The sequence below is a fragment of the Orbicella franksi genome, chromosome 7, assembly GCF_964199315.1.
Source record: "Orbicella franksi chromosome 7, jaOrbFran1.1, whole genome shotgun sequence".
NCBI classification, from domain to species: Eukaryota; Metazoa; Cnidaria; class Anthozoa; order Scleractinia; family Merulinidae; genus Orbicella; species Orbicella franksi.
This window is the reverse complement of record NC_138151.1, coordinates 30,496,525-30,513,603: the sequence shown is the minus strand read 5'-3', so window position 1 is coordinate 30,513,603 and position 17,079 is coordinate 30,496,525. Positions and strand designations below refer to the sequence as shown.

Below are 17,079 nucleotides of genomic sequence, written 5' to 3'. Positions count from 1 at the left end.
CACAGACACATCGCCAAATTACTGAAAAGCATTAAAATTGAAACAAACCTGCTTTATTTCCGTAATGACAGTTAAATTCAAGGGACCAATTGGCTTTTAGTAACAAGTAATTTCTTTTTTCAACAAAAGCACCAGTTTTTCGACAAAGGTGTTCACAAATGATAATTAAAACCGTTTGGCCTTTCTTGCCCACTTTGTTAATATATAATTAGTTTAGATTCCACTCCACTGAAGCGCTTAACTTTGTACTAAAACAATCCCTTCCTGTTTACTTTTGAACTGTTTTCAATCTCTTGTGGTTTTTCAAGCGTTATTAAAAGCTACGCTACGTTTTATTTTGTAAAATTCTTTTTGCCAGCCCTAAAAGGTTTCCAAATAACTGTAACTACATGCGACAGTGATTTTAAACGGTTTATTCAGAGATGAAATATTCTAAGTGATTTTAGTACAGGCCGATGAAGGCGCAATGTTATTGAACGCTACAGTGAAAAGCAAACTTCATGAACCTGCCGTTTAGAGTAACCTTTGCACTTCGCGTAATAGCAAATTTGGAAACGTATGAATTCTTTCCCATTAGTAGATACTGAGTTGCATTATCACAGTATTTATTTTAATAATATTCAACTCGTTGTCTTCTGTGTTAAGACGTTATGAAAGCTACAGGTATGACATGCCAATCCCTAGGAGGAAACTCCCAAATGAAAAGGTCGGTGATTCTCGTCATCTCGCTTACGGATGTAAATCAAGGATTTTGGTCTCACTTAGGGTGTCGATGACATAACGCCAATATTTTCAGCTGCCACAGTATCTCTTAGGATGCATTTGAAGAAATAGTAATTAAAAAAGAAATGCTCAGTCTTTGTCGTTTTTTAAACTTGAGTCCGGTCTACTGGCACAAGCCCCTTTCCTGATCAGCAGCTGGTGATCCAGCCTATTCCGTTTTGAGTGGTATCTTTTAGGGATCAAATAAAGCTTGAGCTATGCCCAAATAGGTCGCCTTTAAGAGTTTAATTCAAATTTTCCGACGAGCATTCCCGACCTTTTCATGTAGGAATTCCCCCCCCCCCCCCCCCAGGATACTAACCAAATTTGAGAGCCTCAAGGCATGTTTTAGCGGCAGCCATGAAAAACCATTCCGCGCGGCCAACGGTATGTATCCATTTATGTTATTTCCACTTGTGAGGATAAGCATCCCCGTGTATTTTCACGATGTCATCTGATCGCTTTATAAATGTAACATTGCTCACGGTGTTATCACTGGGCAGAATCGATTCAATGACCTGCAAACAGCATCTTGTTTCCTTGATCAACGAACGACTATTGTACGGTGAACTGTACTGATATGTAAACACTGCGTGTGTATACATATTCGTCTTTATTTAAAAGGCCATTTCCGAGTTGCATTTTTCCTCTGTTTCAAAACGAGTCGACCTCGCGAAAAACGTTTCTTACAAAAATTTGCATGAAAATGAACTTACAGATAGGACGCATTTTCGCCCGAAGACTCGTTTTAACATAAACGCAATGGGGCAACTCGGAAATGGCCTATTCGATTTTTTCCAAGGCGACGATCAGTTTGCGACAAAACTGGCAAATCTCAATTAGGACCCGAAGTTTACCTATTATATATGGCTTGCTCCGCGAGCCTACGGTATGAGTGAAGTCTAGCGCTTTGATCGTCTACTCGCGCGATCCGGCAAGATGGAGCTATCATTCTCGCTCGGGACTGCCCGCTCTATCCCGCAAGAAAATGGTGCCCTAATAAATCCTTTAGATTGACCATACCTGTTTGGTCGATATTAATATGGCTGGCTATTGGCCTTAATGTTTTTTGCTCCTTTATGGACCCCCGAGAGAGATTTTTCCCAAACTAAGAAATATGTGAAATTTCGTCTCTTTCAGCGGTAGCTCAAAACCTTAGCTAAACCTAATAGCACGTAGGCATGTCCAATAATATATTCCAGCCAATCAAATGGGCAGGCGTAATAACCTGTTGATAATCATTAGCGGCTGTTTTTAGGAGAATTCCCTAACACAAGCAGCATAAGCCGATAATTGACACGTAGAGCATCTTCCTAAGGCCGCCTTCTTGCTTATAAGTTAGTGAAAAACCAGCCTTTGAAATGCAAAACTATCTTCTTTAATTTCCAGCTTTGTCTAACTGTTGCTCATTGAGCGCCATTGTTCATGCATGTTGTGAAAGACATTTAACGTTGAATGCTGAAAAAAATCCGCCTAATACTGTAGGCTCTGATCTGCTGAATGAAACACGTAAAGCTGGTTTCTCTCATTTCACCTCGAAACTTTGTGTCTCGCTTAGAAAGCTTCCTCTCTGAAGGCATTTCATTTGACCTTTGACCTACTTTGCCTTTCCAAACGAAAAGAACTATGAGTCAGCATAATTAACGAAAGCTTGCTACGTGAGCCCCATGACCTGTGGCAATTTTCTCTTACGGATCGATATCTCTCGTCCGTGTGCTCTGTCACGTTTCATAAACATCAACATATTTATAAAAACAACAACAACAGTGACCTTATTTCACAAATTCAGATAAATAAATTAGTCGCGGGAAGCGCATATGGCCCGCGGGGATAAGCTACTGCATGTGCATGTACTTGACTGTTCACATGTACATGTTAGTAGCATCCTTCAGGGCGTACAACGCAGGCTAGAGTGACTGTTAGGAAGGGTGCATGCAAACCCCACAAAAAGGGAAATCGGGTTATTTCCTTTACGTTCGATTTACATCATATTATCCGGCTTTAGACATACAATAATCAGAACGATAAGACACTTACTGTAAAATGAAATCGAATCCAACTGAAACAACTACAATATATAAAGGCCTTTCTCGAAAGTTGCACGTAATAAGTGAAGGGTCTTTTAGGGGCTGACTTCTCCGCAAACACGGAGCATCTCTGCCGTCGAAGTCCAATTTTGCCTAATTTTGATTTAGGGGTTTGAATTCTACTGAGGTTAAATGGATCAGCAAGAATTAAGTAAGGAACGAAAACCTGCGAATCGCTTGCTGTCGGAGCGATTTCGTTGCTTCGTGTACTTCGTTGCAATTACGTGCATGATTTCTTGCATCGTAGTTCTGTTTATTTCACTGGTCTCTGTGCAAAGGCGAATGGTTTTAGTAGAAAACACGCTCATTGAGATTTCTGAAGAAATGAAACAACTCCGGTCCAAGAATGAGGCTAAAGAATCGCCCAGCGCTGTACACGTAAGACATGGGCGAAATGCAAACCCCACAACAACTTTGGCTGACCTTACAAAGAGGATTATCGCACTAGAAAGCAAGTCCTCGTTCCGAGGTAAGAAAACATTTTTTCAGTTTTTGTGTCTATGTTTTGTTTTATTATTTTTGTGAAAATTAAAGGCTGGGATAGCTCGACCTCCGATCCCGACGATGATAGAGCTGTGATTATTGATTGTCTGGAATTTCGTTTAGGTCGAGACGGAAGAGATGGCATGCCAGGGCCCCCCGGACCTGCTGGTAATGAACAAACTTTTGTTTACCTCTGTTCAGAATAGCCTTCTTTTTTGGTTTGTTTTTGTTTCTTTGCTTTTACATTTGTTTGTATTGACGCAACTTTGAATATTGGATATAACTGTACAAAGGTGATGTGACTCTACCCAGGTACATGCACTCACAGCAGGAGAATCCTGTACGTCACCCCAATGTTGAATTCTCAATAGACTAAGCAACTCACAGTTTCCCTTTTGGCCAGTCATACCTTCCAACTCAAAAATAAAAATAAAAATAAAAATAAAAGCTGCGAAAAATCGTTTGCTTGATGCCGGCTGTTACACAAATTTTTGTCACCACTTGATCACGAGTCTAAAGTCCAAGGTTCAAGTCGTTGTCTCCTTACGGATCGAGTTAGTGGGTTTTGACCCACGACACGTGACACGTGACACGTATTTGAGTTGGGAGATATAAAAAAAAAAAACGTTGCGTTTAGATGTATTTGCTTCAGTCGTTTGCTTTACACGTCGGAAATACTACTACTTTTAGGAGTGGGGAGGGGTGGGAGGGTTAAGGGGAGGGGACTGATCCCAGTCCTAAGTTTCCTCTCAGGTATCTAAGCTATCAAACAGTGCCTGTCGGACACACTACGACCTGAAGCTAAGCGACCACACTCGGCTACATGGTATGATTACCATATATAATTATCAGCCGCCTCTTGAAATATAAATATAGTCAGTGCATACTAGTACTATATCAAAAGAAATTAAGTAAATAATCATAATTAATGGTTTTAGCCTCTTGGCTTGTTAGAATATCTGCAATTTACGCTTTTCTAGATGGGAGTCAGTCATTACAGTGTAAGATTCGGTATCTTGTTGCCTCTCAATTGGCTTGAATCTATCGCTATTGTTACAAATTGTCAAATGTGTTCGTCAGTTTGAAATTACAGAGAGGATGTTGAAATTTTCAGGACGGGACGGTAGAGACGGAAGGGAAGGTCCCGCGGGACCTCGAGGCATTACTGGATCAAAAGGTATCTAAAGCTTGCTCTTCTCGTTTCTCTTAGTTTGTAGCATTTGCCTACTCTTTGAACAGTCCGCTGCATGCTTTGTTGTTGTTGTTATTGTTGTTTTTTTTGCGATTGATTTTTCATTCCATCCAAAACCCCTGCCTCCGCTTCGAGGATGTTTGAGTTGCAAGCAAAATAATCAATATTTGCTATTGATTTAGCTTGAGAACCCGACTGGGCAATGTATTGACCAAGTTCTATTTTGCCAATTTAGTTGCAAAGCCTGCAGCTCGATCCAGAAACTTGCAAAAAATTACGAGACCAATATTGTCCAACTGCCAGACCGAAAGTATTAATTAGAAAGTCTCTGCTTAAAAATTACTGTGGCCTAACGATCCGTTCTCGGTAGACGCGCACCGCGCGAGTTGCTTTCGTGAAAGTTATTATGTGAACAAGAATTGTGCGCCAAATGTGAAAATAATAATAATAATAATAATAATAATAATAATAATAATAATAATAATAATAATAATAATAATAATAATAATAAAAACTACAACAAACTGTATTCTTTTACGCAATGTTTTTATTTAAAAAGCAGTTCCCCGAAACTAACTCGTCAGTGAGCCATTTTTGCAGTCCATATTCTAAAACTTGGAACGCTCAGGAACCAATCAAATTTCACCTTTTTGTCTTGAACCAGTTCGCTATATAATATTAAAACGACACCGTGTTGATTCTACTTCGTCATTGGTCAATGTCGCTAAGGAGTCACGTGAGATATGCGCGCGAAACCAGAGCGGTCACTAATTTGGACCGAAACATGGATCACACGGCGGGTTCATTGTCCGCCATGGGCGAAGCTTTCGCTGCTTTGTCGAAGCAGCGCCCAGCGAAGCGAGACGCTCGCTCTGGGACTTTAGACCCTTTAAATGGGGAAACAAAGAAACCTAGAGTTGATGCCGGTGATGCTGTTGAAACTGGCGGTGAAAGCGATGATTCGGACGTTCAAAAGCTTCTTGCAACCAGCGCTGAGAACGACTCCGAAGGCGCCAAAACGTCGTCCGCCAAAACGCAGGACTCCTGCAACAATGAAGGCGAAGACGATCTTTTAAAGAAATTGGCCCTTGACTTCTCAAAAGATGACAAGGTGAGCAGCCCAACATCCAAGCAACTTGCAGATATTATCAATAAGAGATGGGCTTCGAAACTGAGTGAGAACAAGGTCAAAGAGACGGTCGAGAAATACGCTCGCCCTGAAAACTGCGAGAAGCTTGTTGCCTCCAAAGTGAACCCAGAGATTTGGGGAAAATTAACCCATCATGGGAAAAAGCAGGACCTCAGATTGTCCGCTATTCAGAACATGATAGTGAAGGTTGGAGCCATTATTGCTCAATCAACCCAGAAGCTCATGGATTTTCGAGGCCAGGGCACGCAAAGTGGCAAGCTCGACACGGGCGCCTTAGTCACAGCACAAATTGATGCCATTGCCCTGTTGGGTCACACCAATTACGAGCTCTCGCTTCGTAGACGGGAAGCTATCAAACCCAACCTTAACAAGGAATACGGCTCGCTGTGTTCTTCGCAAACGCCGGTTACCAACTTGTTATTTGGCGACGAGCTTCAGTCGCAGCTTACTGCAATTCGAGCCTCAAACCGAATTAGTCACACGGCAGTGCACAATAGCACTAATAAATCTTTCACCAAACCTCCTTATCGCCAGAAACAGGGCCAGCCTTTTTTAGGCAAGGGCCATTTCCAGTCCAGGTGGAAGCCCCAGAAAACCTGGAAGAAAAAGGAGGAAACCAGCAAGAAATAAATACTGCCGATGACATTATGTCCAAGCTCCACATGTTACAGGTAACCCAATTTGAAGGCTTTATTCCTACACTCATAGCTTACCTTGTTGCCCAAACAAGTTGCTTCAAAAGCGGTAGGCTGGCACAATTTGTCCATTGTTGGCAAAGAATCACCTCAGACACTGAGATTCTTCAAATGGTGTCAGGACAATACATTGAATTTGACACTAAGCCTTGCCAAACACGCCCCCCTGCAGTGAAATGTTTTAGTGTAGAAGAAAATGCTATTATTTCCAAAGAGGTTGCAAGCTTGCTTCAGAAGGCAGTTGTTGTTGAAACCAGTCATGAACCAGGGGAGTTTATCTCTTCTGTTTTTGTGCGACCCAAAAAAGATGGCTCTCACCGAATGATCCTGAACCTTAAAAACCTGAATAAGCATGTGCAATACAACCACTTTAAAATGGATACCCTTCAAAGTGTAATAAGTCTTATTACCCCTAACTGCTATATGGCCTCTGTTGACCTCAAGGACGCATATTACTGCGTACCTATTGCGGTTTCAGACCAGAAGTACCTTAAGTTTGAATGGGGTGGCAAATTGTATCAGTTTACCTGTTTTCCTAATGGTTTAGCTTTCTGCCCAAGGAAGTTTACTAAACTAATGAAGCCAGCCTACTCTGTTTTGAGACAACTTGGGCATATAAACTCACCGTATATTGATGACTCGTACCTACAAGGTGGAAGTTATGAGGAATGCCTAGCTAATGTTCTAGACACTGTGAAAATGTTCCTCTCATTGGGTTTCATTATTCACCCTCAAAAGTCAGTTTTTATCCCTTCACAAAACTTATTATTTTTGGGGTTTGTCTTGGACTCAGTCCAGATGAAAATTTATTTGACCAATGAAAAAGTCGACAAGCTCAAATCAATTTGTACCAAGCTTATCAAGGCCAAAGAAACCACTATACGGGAGGTTTCAAGGGCCCTTGGGTATATGGTATCTAGTTTCCCAGGTGTCATGTATGGCCCGCTCTATTTCCGTCAGTTAGAGAGGGAGAAAACTCTTGCTTTAAGATATAGCAAGGGTGATTATGATGCTTGTATGGTAGTATCAGACAAAGCTGGTACAGAATTATCGTGGTGGAACACACACCTTGAAGCCAGTTACAATGTCATTAGTCATGGTGAGCCTACTGTTGTCATGTCAACTGATGCCTCATCCACTGGCTGGGGCTGCGCCCTAAACGATACCAGTACAGGTGGACATTGGACTGCAGAGGAAGCCAGAAACCACATAAACTATTTAGAGCTCCTAGCCATATACTTGGCTCTTAAATCTTTTTCACCTATCATTAATGGGCAGCATGTGAAGGTCATGGTGGATAATATGACTGCCCTGTCTGATATTAACCATATGGGTACTAGTAGCTCTGAAAAAAGAAATGACCTAGCCAAAGAAATTTGGTTATGGTGTGCCCAAAGAAATATTTGCCTGACAGCTGTCCATATCCCTGGTGTAGAGAATGTGGAAGCTGATAGACAATCTAGACGGTCTCACTCGCAACTTGAGTGGACACTAGACAGAACTATTTTCAGGGACTGCATCAATGCAGCAAAGGTTGAGCCCAACATTGACTTATTTGCTTCCAGAATAAACCACCAGCTTCAGCCCTATGTATCCTGGCATCCTGACCCAGGGGCTGTGGCAATTGATGCATTTCATTTATCATGGAAGCAATATGTGCCTTACATGTTCCCTCCATTTTCTCTTATCTCCAGAGTATTGCAGAAGTTCCAACAAGAGAAAGTTCAAGGAATTATCATTGTGCCAAAATGGCCAACCCAAACGTGGTGGCCTGTCTTGATGAGAATGCTGATCGACAATCCAGTACTACTACCCAAAAGAAAGAAACTGCTGTTTCTTCCGAGCAGTCCAGAAAAGATTCACCCTCTGTATCCAAAACTGGAGCTGCTGATGTGCCACTTGTCTGGAGATCCCTTGAAAGCCAAGGAATTTCGACAGCAGCTTCCAGAATCATTATGCAGTCCTGGAGACCGGGCACCACAACCCAGTAACAAACTTACTACAAGAAGTGGGAATCATTCTGCTGTCGACGGAAAATTAATCCCCTTCAGGCCACTTTACAGGATGGCATAAATTTCCTTGGAGACCTCTTTGCTACTGGTGTGGGATACAGCTGTATTAACACTGCACGTAGTGCCCTGTCCTCTATTATTGTGCTTCCTGGGAGTGTTCATTTTGGCAGCCATCCGCTCGTTACCAGGTTTGTGAAAGGCGTTTTCGAAAGTAGGCCTTCCCTCCCACGATACAAAGAAATATGGGATGTAAACTCTGTCCTAAAGGTACTTGCCACCTGGACTCTTGGAGTGGATTTAAGTCTGAGAGATCTGTCCTGGAAGCTTACCATGTTGCTTGCCCTCTTGTCTGGCCAGAGAGCACAGACGCTGAAGGCGCTTAATCTGACCTCAATGAATTTAACTGCAAACACATGTGTATTTACCATTGAAACACCACTGAAGACCACTCGGCCGGGCAAGCACCTAGGTCGAATTGAGTTTTTGGCATACGAGGCTGACCGGAACCTGTGTGTTGTACAACATTTGCACGCCTATATCGATAGAACATCTCACTTACGAGGAGAAACTGACCAGTTGCTGATTGGCTATCAGAAGCCTCACAAGCCTGTGTCAACTGACACTATCGCTCGCTGGATCAAGAATGTCATGGCCAAAGCAGGAATTGACACTGGTGTATATAAAGCACATAGCACAAGAGCAGCCGCCACATCAGCTGCAAAAGGGAAACAGGTCCCTATTGACACTATCTTGTCTGCGGCAGGTTGGAGTAGTGTGAGCACCTTTGCTCGGTTTTATGATAAGCCTATCCAAGACACTGCCGCAAACTTCGGACATGAACTGCTGCATAGTCACCGTTAAATGCTTTTTACACAGCTGTTTCAACCAGAATTGTTTACCATATTGTTACTGTTACTGTAAGGTTACTTGAAGAGACATGACATTTTGATGTGGTGTGTACCTTGTTACAGCACCCTGTTGTCATCTATATTGCATTAAATAGATTGATGTTCATGGTTTTGCTCATGATCATGACGCTTTAAAGTCTCACGTGACTCCTTAGCGACATTGACCAATGACGAAGTAGAATTGTAAAATTAAACGAAACTTACCTAAGTTGAAGTTTGATTGAGATTCTACGAAGTCATTGTTCTGGAGCTAGGGAGTCAGGTGCCCTCCCATCTGGGCTACCCACCCTACTGATTTACAACAGTCCTGATCATTCGCCTTTAAAGTGTGACCGCTCTGGTTTCGCGCGCATATCTCACCTGACTCCCTAGCTCCAGACCAATGACTTCGTAGAATCTCAATCAAACTTCAACTTAGGTAAGTTTCGTTTAATTTTACAATTTTTCGTTAAACTACAGGTCCTGTTGGTCGACCGGGAGGTCCTGGGCCCCAGGGACCTGCCGGGCCCCAAGGAACAGTGGGACCAGAAGGACCGGGGTTGTCAGGTGTGAGTTACAACCGCTGGGGACGAACGAACTGCTCAGGAGATGCCATTACAGTGTACACAGGTAAGGAGAGAAAGCGCTTTGACCCGAGTAAATAATTGAACACTGACAAAACGCTATGCCATGCAAGTCTAAGAGGTGATATGGCAGATCTTCTCACAACAAAGGAGTGGAAGGGGGGGGGGGGGGTGATTCTTACGAAACTGGTTTGTTTCAACGGCGGTCTATGGCCAAGTCCTTAGATCCATCTTTTAGGATCCCTCATCAATTTGTGCTTCCAACTTTCTCTTAGTCGGTCATTAGTTCCTGTACGTGCACTCTGTTGCTCGGATCAGCATATGATCTTGTTCCTATGTCTTTGCTTGTAGGCTCAATGGGCGGTGGATACTACACTCATATAGGCGGTGGCACCAACTACGTCTGTCTCACCAACAAACCTATTTATGACAAATACCAGAGTGGATGGCAGGGTGGAGCAGCCATATACGGTACCGAGTACCAAACATCATTCACGGGCTTTTCAAGAGATGATCTTAGTCAACACGATGCACCGTGTGCTGTCTGCCATGTCAGATCACGTGGTTCCCAAGTGATGATTCCTGGAACCAACAAATGCCCATCAGGTTGGACCAGAGAGTATTATGGGTATCTGATGACCTCTCACTACAACCATGCCCATCCTAGTGAATTTGTGTGCGTTGATGTTGATGCCGAGGCTGTGCCAGGAAGTCACAAGGACACAAATGGCGCTTTGTTGTACGTCGTAGAGGGTAATTGTGACCATGCCTTACCTTGCAAGCCGTACATTCATGGCTATGAACTGACCTGTGTCGTTTGTACTAAATAGTTAACTCACTGAAAAATGTAACGCGACTATAATTTGCTCGAGCGGTGAAAGGTAGTTAGCAATTAATAAAAATACTGCTCTCTGTAAACCAAATTGCAAATGTCACTTTCAAAGCCTGGATATCCTGCTGTATGCCAAGATAGCCGTGATATCTTTGAATGCAATGTTTCGCCTTTTTTTTCTAGATCTTAGAGACTGACAGCCTCTGTGTAACTTTCAACTATTACACACAAATAAACATCCTAAGCATAGGAATATCGCACAAGATTTCTTTGGCCCGTATGTTTAGTTTATTAGAAGATAGTTAATGCTTGATGTGACTCACTCAGTTTCCCTGGGTCATACTTCAAGAGAGCGTTCTTGAGAAGGTTTGGAGATCACTGCCCGTTGCATGCTAAAACAGTGCTAATCTTTCCCAGCACCAGGTTTTCCTAGCATGAAGAGAGAACACTCGAATATGTACTTGAATCAAGACTGTCTACGCTGGCAAGGCTTGAACTCATAACCTGCGAACAGGCTCCTGGCGAAGAAGGTAAAAAAAATTGGCGAGCGAAGGGAGCGGACGAGCGCGAAATTGAAGAATTCGCCGGGAGCCTGTTCGCAGGCTATAGAACGCAAAACAGTCTTCTCATTGAACACCAACGCGATCATGAGCTGGTAGCCAAAAGAATTTTGGATTACTGTCTTTACATCTAACCTCAAACCAGAGTTTTCGTTTTGCCGTCTTCCATCAAGAATTGGCAATGTTATTCAGTCTTAAAATGCAACAGGACGTTCTGTCTGTTTCCTATCACTGGGGAGCTCAAAAATGCGACTGCGGGCTCTGAATTTGACATTGCTGTGCGCTGACTGAGCACGGTAAAGCCAGTTTCTCGTATTTTTCCTTAAAGCGGTGTCCTGTTTGAAAAGCTGCGGTTTTTGAGGGCATTCCTTTGATCTTCGACTCACTTTGCTATTTCAAAGAGAAAAACAACCGTCAGCCAGCGCCTAAGTTTCTCCTGTAAAAAAAATTGTCACTTGAGTTACATAACCAATCGCAACTTGTTAAATGACCAACATCAGCCGTTGGTGTGTTCTGGCACGTTACAGTTAAATAAAAACGTATTTCGTAACCATTGATGATTAAGTCAAGAATGTGACCGGACATGATATGGTTTGTGATTTATATATAAACTTCCTTGCCGGGGTTTAAGTCTGTGGGGGTTTCATATATAATCCGTGTTATTCGGGAAAATCTTCCATCCAAATTTATAGAACTGTGTATTTGTAGACGCCATGTTGGAGTCCATCGGAGGAAACCAAAATGGCGACTCTAAAGTAATAGAAACATCTGTCACTGACTCTCTGGAACTCTGGAACTCTGGATACATTGAAATTAATACTTAGTTTAACATAACGACTGTTGAGTTGGCAAAAACTCAAAAGATGAGGCATCTCTTGACCTTTACGTGACAGCATTCTCGGACCGCCATTTTCAGAATCCTGTCAAGGTACAACTTTGTAAAACATAACGTTCTTAGAGTGTCTTCTCTGATTTAGCACTCAGAGGGATAGGTATTTCTTTTTCTTTCTTTTTATTATTTTGAAATATTACAACGTCCCATGAAAACCTGCAATTCGTATAGTACCATTTTGGCAACGCAAAAATTGACCCACTTTAAATCTTTTTTCTTTTGGCTCGGTGCAGTTTAGTGCCATTTGTGAATCACGTAGTTTAGTTCTGGTAATAAAGCCACATGTTTGGAATAGTACAGATAATTACAGTAATAAGAAACATAAAAATAGTACTTTGGTTCCTTCGTACTAGCTAGCACTCTAGACATGCAATAGCGCACAATGTTTTAGGTGAAGAAGAACAGAAACTAACTGTAAATGAAATCGAAATCACTAAAATTACTACGGTATAAGTGATGTCAAGGCCACTCTGCACGTGACATGAATCGTGATATCAATCGTGATATTACGTGCTATGTATCTATAGTCTGCACAAAAGGTCCACTTTCCAAGAAGACGAAGCCTCCCTTCAGTCGGATTCAAAAGTTGACACTCAGTTTGATACCTCACAGGTAGAATTTTGAATTCACTTACTCAAATGGAAGAAGAAATAAGTAAGCAGCGGAAACCTAAGAAATGTTTGACCTCGGAGCGATTTCGTCGCTTTGTGTATTTCATGGCAATGTTGAGCATGCTCTCTTGCATTGCCGTACTGTTTGTGTCACTGGTGTCCATGCAAAGGCGAATGTCTTTACTTGAAAGCAAGCTCAGTGAAATTTCTGAAGAACTCAAACAAGTCCGGTTCAAGAATGACGCTAAAGAATCCTCCAGCGCTGTGCACGTAAGATATGAGCGGAATGCTAATCCAACAATGACTTTGGCTGACCTTACCAAGAGAATTATCGCACTGGAAAGCAGGTCCACGCTTCGAGGTCAGTAGGCAATTATTCTCTTAACAAATTAACTTCAGTTTTTCATGCGTCTGTCCTGTTATTGATCACGAATTTCGTCATAACATTGTCAAAATATCTTAAAGAAAGGGGACAGAATGCACTAAAAGACACTTGTAAATAGTCATTTACTGATTCACATTCAGTAAAATCTGCCAATCATATTAGTTCTCTATACCCATACCCTTAGGAATAGATCGATCTCCGATTCCACCGATGATAACGCTGTCTGTCTTGTAGACCTTAAATTTGGTTTTGAATGCTAAAGGTCAACTGAAAGACTTTTTGATTGGATGAAATTTTGTTTAGGTCGAGACGGAAGAGATGGAATGCCAGGACCTCCCGGACCTGCTGGTAATACACATCTTCCATTTACCTCTATTTAGAGTCGGCTTGCCTTTTGATTTGTTTGTTTTTTTCCTTGTTCATTTGACCGAATAACTCTCAATTAACGAGTCTTTGTGCAGTGGTAGCAAAAGTGACTTGATCTAGAGCAGGAGAATCCTGTACGATTTCAGTGTTGCGTTTAAGTAGTTTTATGTCTCAGTAGTTTGTTTGCTCGTCCAAAATACTACTACACACTACTCTGTGTTGCTAAGCGACCAACCCATTCTCATCGTATAACTTATCAGCTGGTTCTCAAAGTGCAGATGCATCGTGTACACCAGATCTGTTAGCTGGATTGAAGATTTTAGAATATCGCTTGCCTAGATTCATGCCAGTGAGTTTGCATTGGTTTGTTGCCTGTTCAGTTTAGCTTGATTCTTTTCCTGTTGTTACTATAGTAGTCACCACATACTATGTAACGTTATTTGATTTCTCAGTTGAAATTGCAAAGAAAGTAGCAAGTCAATATATTTATAAATTTTCAGGACGGGACGGTAGAGATGGAAGAGAAGGTCCCTCGGGACCTCGAGGAATTGCGGAACCAAAAGGTATTTGAAGCTAGCCAACGTGAATGTTGCAAAACGTTTCTGGTTTACTCAGTCTGTAGCGTCTATCCACCTTAATCTTTATTCGGTCAAAAGTCTGAGAAGAGTTTTTTTCACATGGATGTTTTGCGATTGATTTTCTATTCCTTTAAAAATTCCTGGTTCCACCTGCGGTTGTTTATGTTAAAAATCTACAACACATCACGTTCTTTCCTCTTTGAACTACATAGGTGATGTTGGTCGAGCCGGAAGTCCTGGGCCCCAGGGACCTGCGGGGCCTCAAGGAACAATGGGACCAAAAGGACCGGGGCTGTCAGGTGTGAGTTACAACCGCTGGGGACGAACGAACTGCTCAGGAGATGCCAGTGTAGTGTACACAGGTAACAAGAGAAAAGGAGTCCTTACTAGGTGGTTTTCACAAGACGTCACTAGAATTAAAACTATAAAACTATTGATCTCCCTGAGATTTTACTTTAATGATGCATAAGAGCAGCTCAAAACTAATACGGTATTCATATAAATGTTCGCTCCGAATGGGTTCTTGGTCTTGTGATACACCACGCTTGAATTTCTAAGCTTTTGCGTGACGCGGCATTTACATGACGGCCTGGAGAGCTGTCATGATGGTTAAAAAAGTGACTTATTTTAGGGAATGTGGCTATCTGAACAGTTCATGTCTTAGAAAAAGTATTATTTTAATGTTTTAGAGTTCCTCGAGGGATAAATTCACGCTTTTGTACTAAAACTCAATGACAGATGTTTCTGTTGGTTTCCGGCCGCCATGTTGGTGCCCATACGGATGGGCACCAGCATGGCGTCTCCATACAAATCTCTATAAATTTGGGTAAAAAATTTCTCCGCATATCTTGCATAAGAAAAATTGTTGTGACCAGAATCTTGGCGAGAGTCTTTGCATATTTACCTTCTTTCATTTCCCAGATTCTGGACTTTATCTATTGAACGGTTTTGATCTTTTATTTTGATCTACCTTATTACATGAAATTTTCGCGACACGTTAATTTCGCGAATTTCGCGATTTAAAAAACTCGCGAAATTTAAGTGACGCGAAAATTAAATGTCGCGAAATTAACATGATGCGAAAATTAGGTGACTTACATTACGTCAATAATTAAAAAAGCGACTTTATTACCATTACACACGTTTATAACAATCATTTTGAACTATTCTGTGGAAATGTTCTGGTCCTCTTCATCACTACTGCTTTCCGTCTCCACTCCAGGTAGCACTTCTTTTGTACAATCCTCAAACTGTCCATTTACTGGCTCCTTGTAGTGCTGTTCCACTAGTTGCTTAAACCTTTCAATTGCCTTGTAGACACTGTGAGAACATCTTTCTTGTTACTGTTTACATAATCAGTTGCGCTTCTGTTTATTTGGACGTTGTTGATTAAGTTGTTTGATCAAATTCAGGGACATCTTAAATAACATTGACAAAGAAATATAGTGTGTCTCACTCAAAAACGCGAAATTAAAGTGAGTCAAAATGCAAAATTTTCGCAAAATCGCGAAATTAAGGTGTCGCGAAATATGCGAACCTCAAAATCGCGAAATTAACGTGTCGCGAAAATTTCATGTAATAAGGTATTTTGAATGGCGCGACACTGAAAACCAGCGTTTAGGGGCGGGGAGGGGAGAGGGCGGATATTTATCTCAATTCCTAGCTCAGGTTTTGCATCCTATTTCGCAAGTTATTTTTTGCTTACGGCTGATACGACAAAGCTTCCGTTGAATTATCCCCGTAAAGGGGCGAGGAGGAGATTAATGATTTCTTATTGAACTGTTTCAGTGGCGGCCTTTGACCAAATTCTTGGGCCCCTCTCTCAGAATGTCCTTATCAATTTCTGCTTCCACATTTCCTACAGTCGGCCAATCATCCCTCTGCTCTGTTCTCTGTTGCTCGGGTTATTTGATCTCGTGTTTTACCTTTGCTGCAGGCGCGATGGGCGGCGAACACTACACTCACACTGGCGGTGGCACCAACTACGTCTGTCTCACCAACAGTCCCATTTATGATAAGTACGAGAGTGGGTGGCAAAGTGGAGCAGCAGTATACGGTACCGAGTACGAAACAACATTCGCGGGCTTTACCAGAGGCAGTCTTCAGAACCATGACGCACCGTGTGCTGTCTGTTACGTCAGATCACGTGGGTCCCAAGTGATGATTCCAGGAACCAACAAGTGTCCCTCAGGTTGGACCAGAGAGTATTATGGGTGTCTGATGACCTCTCACTACAACCATGCCCATCCTAGTGATTTTGTGTGCGTTGACGTAGATGCCGAGGTTGTGCCAGGAAGCCACAGAGACACAGATGGGGCTTTGTTGTACGTAGTAGAGGGTAACTGTGGGTATGCGACCTTACCATGCAAGCCGTACATTCATGGATATGAACTGACCTGTGTTGTTTGTACTAAATAGTTAACTCACCAAAATGTGAAACAAAAATAACATAGTCGAGCTGTAATGGTTGTTAGTAATATACCAAAATGTTACTCTCTGTAAACCAAATTATAAATGTAATTCCTTTCTAGGTTTGGCCACAGATAATGAAGGGAAATGGTTATGAAACCTCACAAGGTTCTTTGTTTTATGTTTTTGTTCACTTTTCTGGCCTTGACTGCGCACAAAACACGATAGCTGGTTACTCTGTGCAGAGGATCTAACCAACAGAAACGTTTTGGTTACGTAATTCATGCATAGTGTATGAGCGCAAAACAAAAGGTTGTGCACGGTCGCGGACCTTCCAACATAAATCTTGAAATCTTTGTTTGCTCCTTTAATGTTTGTTGGGCTTCGTAACCTGTCCCCACTATGACTATGGCTTAGCTCACACCATGGCCGCAAAGACATAACGACAAGATCATTTTAGCCTGCAGTACAGGCGGATTAGCGGGCTCTAGCGCGATACACGAGCGCGCGCGAAGCGCGAGGCGAGAAAATCCGCTTGTAGTCACACCATTGTTTATGCTCTTCCAACCGTTCGCCTGGTGAACGGTTTTTGTT

The 17,079-nt window shown here is 42.1% G+C and overlaps 2 protein-coding genes across 2 annotated transcripts in view; both read left to right on the top strand.

Moving 5' to 3' along the window:
• Positions 1-2,816: 2,816 nt before the first annotated feature.
• Positions 2,817-10,949, top strand: LOC145493755 (uncharacterized). The gene is made up of 5 exons (XM_081473213.1): positions 2,817-3,318; positions 3,456-3,500; positions 4,447-4,509; positions 9,749-9,898; positions 10,204-10,949. The coding sequence occupies exons 1-5, from the start codon at positions 2,982-2,984 to the stop codon at positions 10,680-10,682; spliced, it is 1,074 nt and encodes a 357-aa protein (XP_081329339.1). The 5' UTR covers positions 2,817-2,981; the 3' UTR covers positions 10,683-10,949.
• A 91-nt stretch (positions 10,950-11,040) lies between these two features.
• Positions 11,041-17,079, top strand: part of LOC145493756 (uncharacterized) — a 6,076-nt gene continuing 37 nt past the window's right edge. Inside the window, exons 1-5 of the mRNA XM_081473214.1 lie at positions 11,041-13,108; positions 13,436-13,480; positions 13,999-14,061; positions 14,289-14,438; positions 16,013-17,079. The exon at positions 16,013-17,079 is cut by the window's right edge and continues 37 nt beyond it. Coding sequence (XP_081329340.1) covers positions 12,775-13,108; positions 13,436-13,480; positions 13,999-14,061; positions 14,289-14,438; positions 16,013-16,494 — 1,074 coding nt within the window. The 5' untranslated portion in view covers positions 11,041-12,774 and the 3' untranslated portion in view covers positions 16,495-17,079. The remainder of the gene's footprint in view (positions 13,109-13,435; positions 13,481-13,998; positions 14,062-14,288; positions 14,439-16,012) is intronic.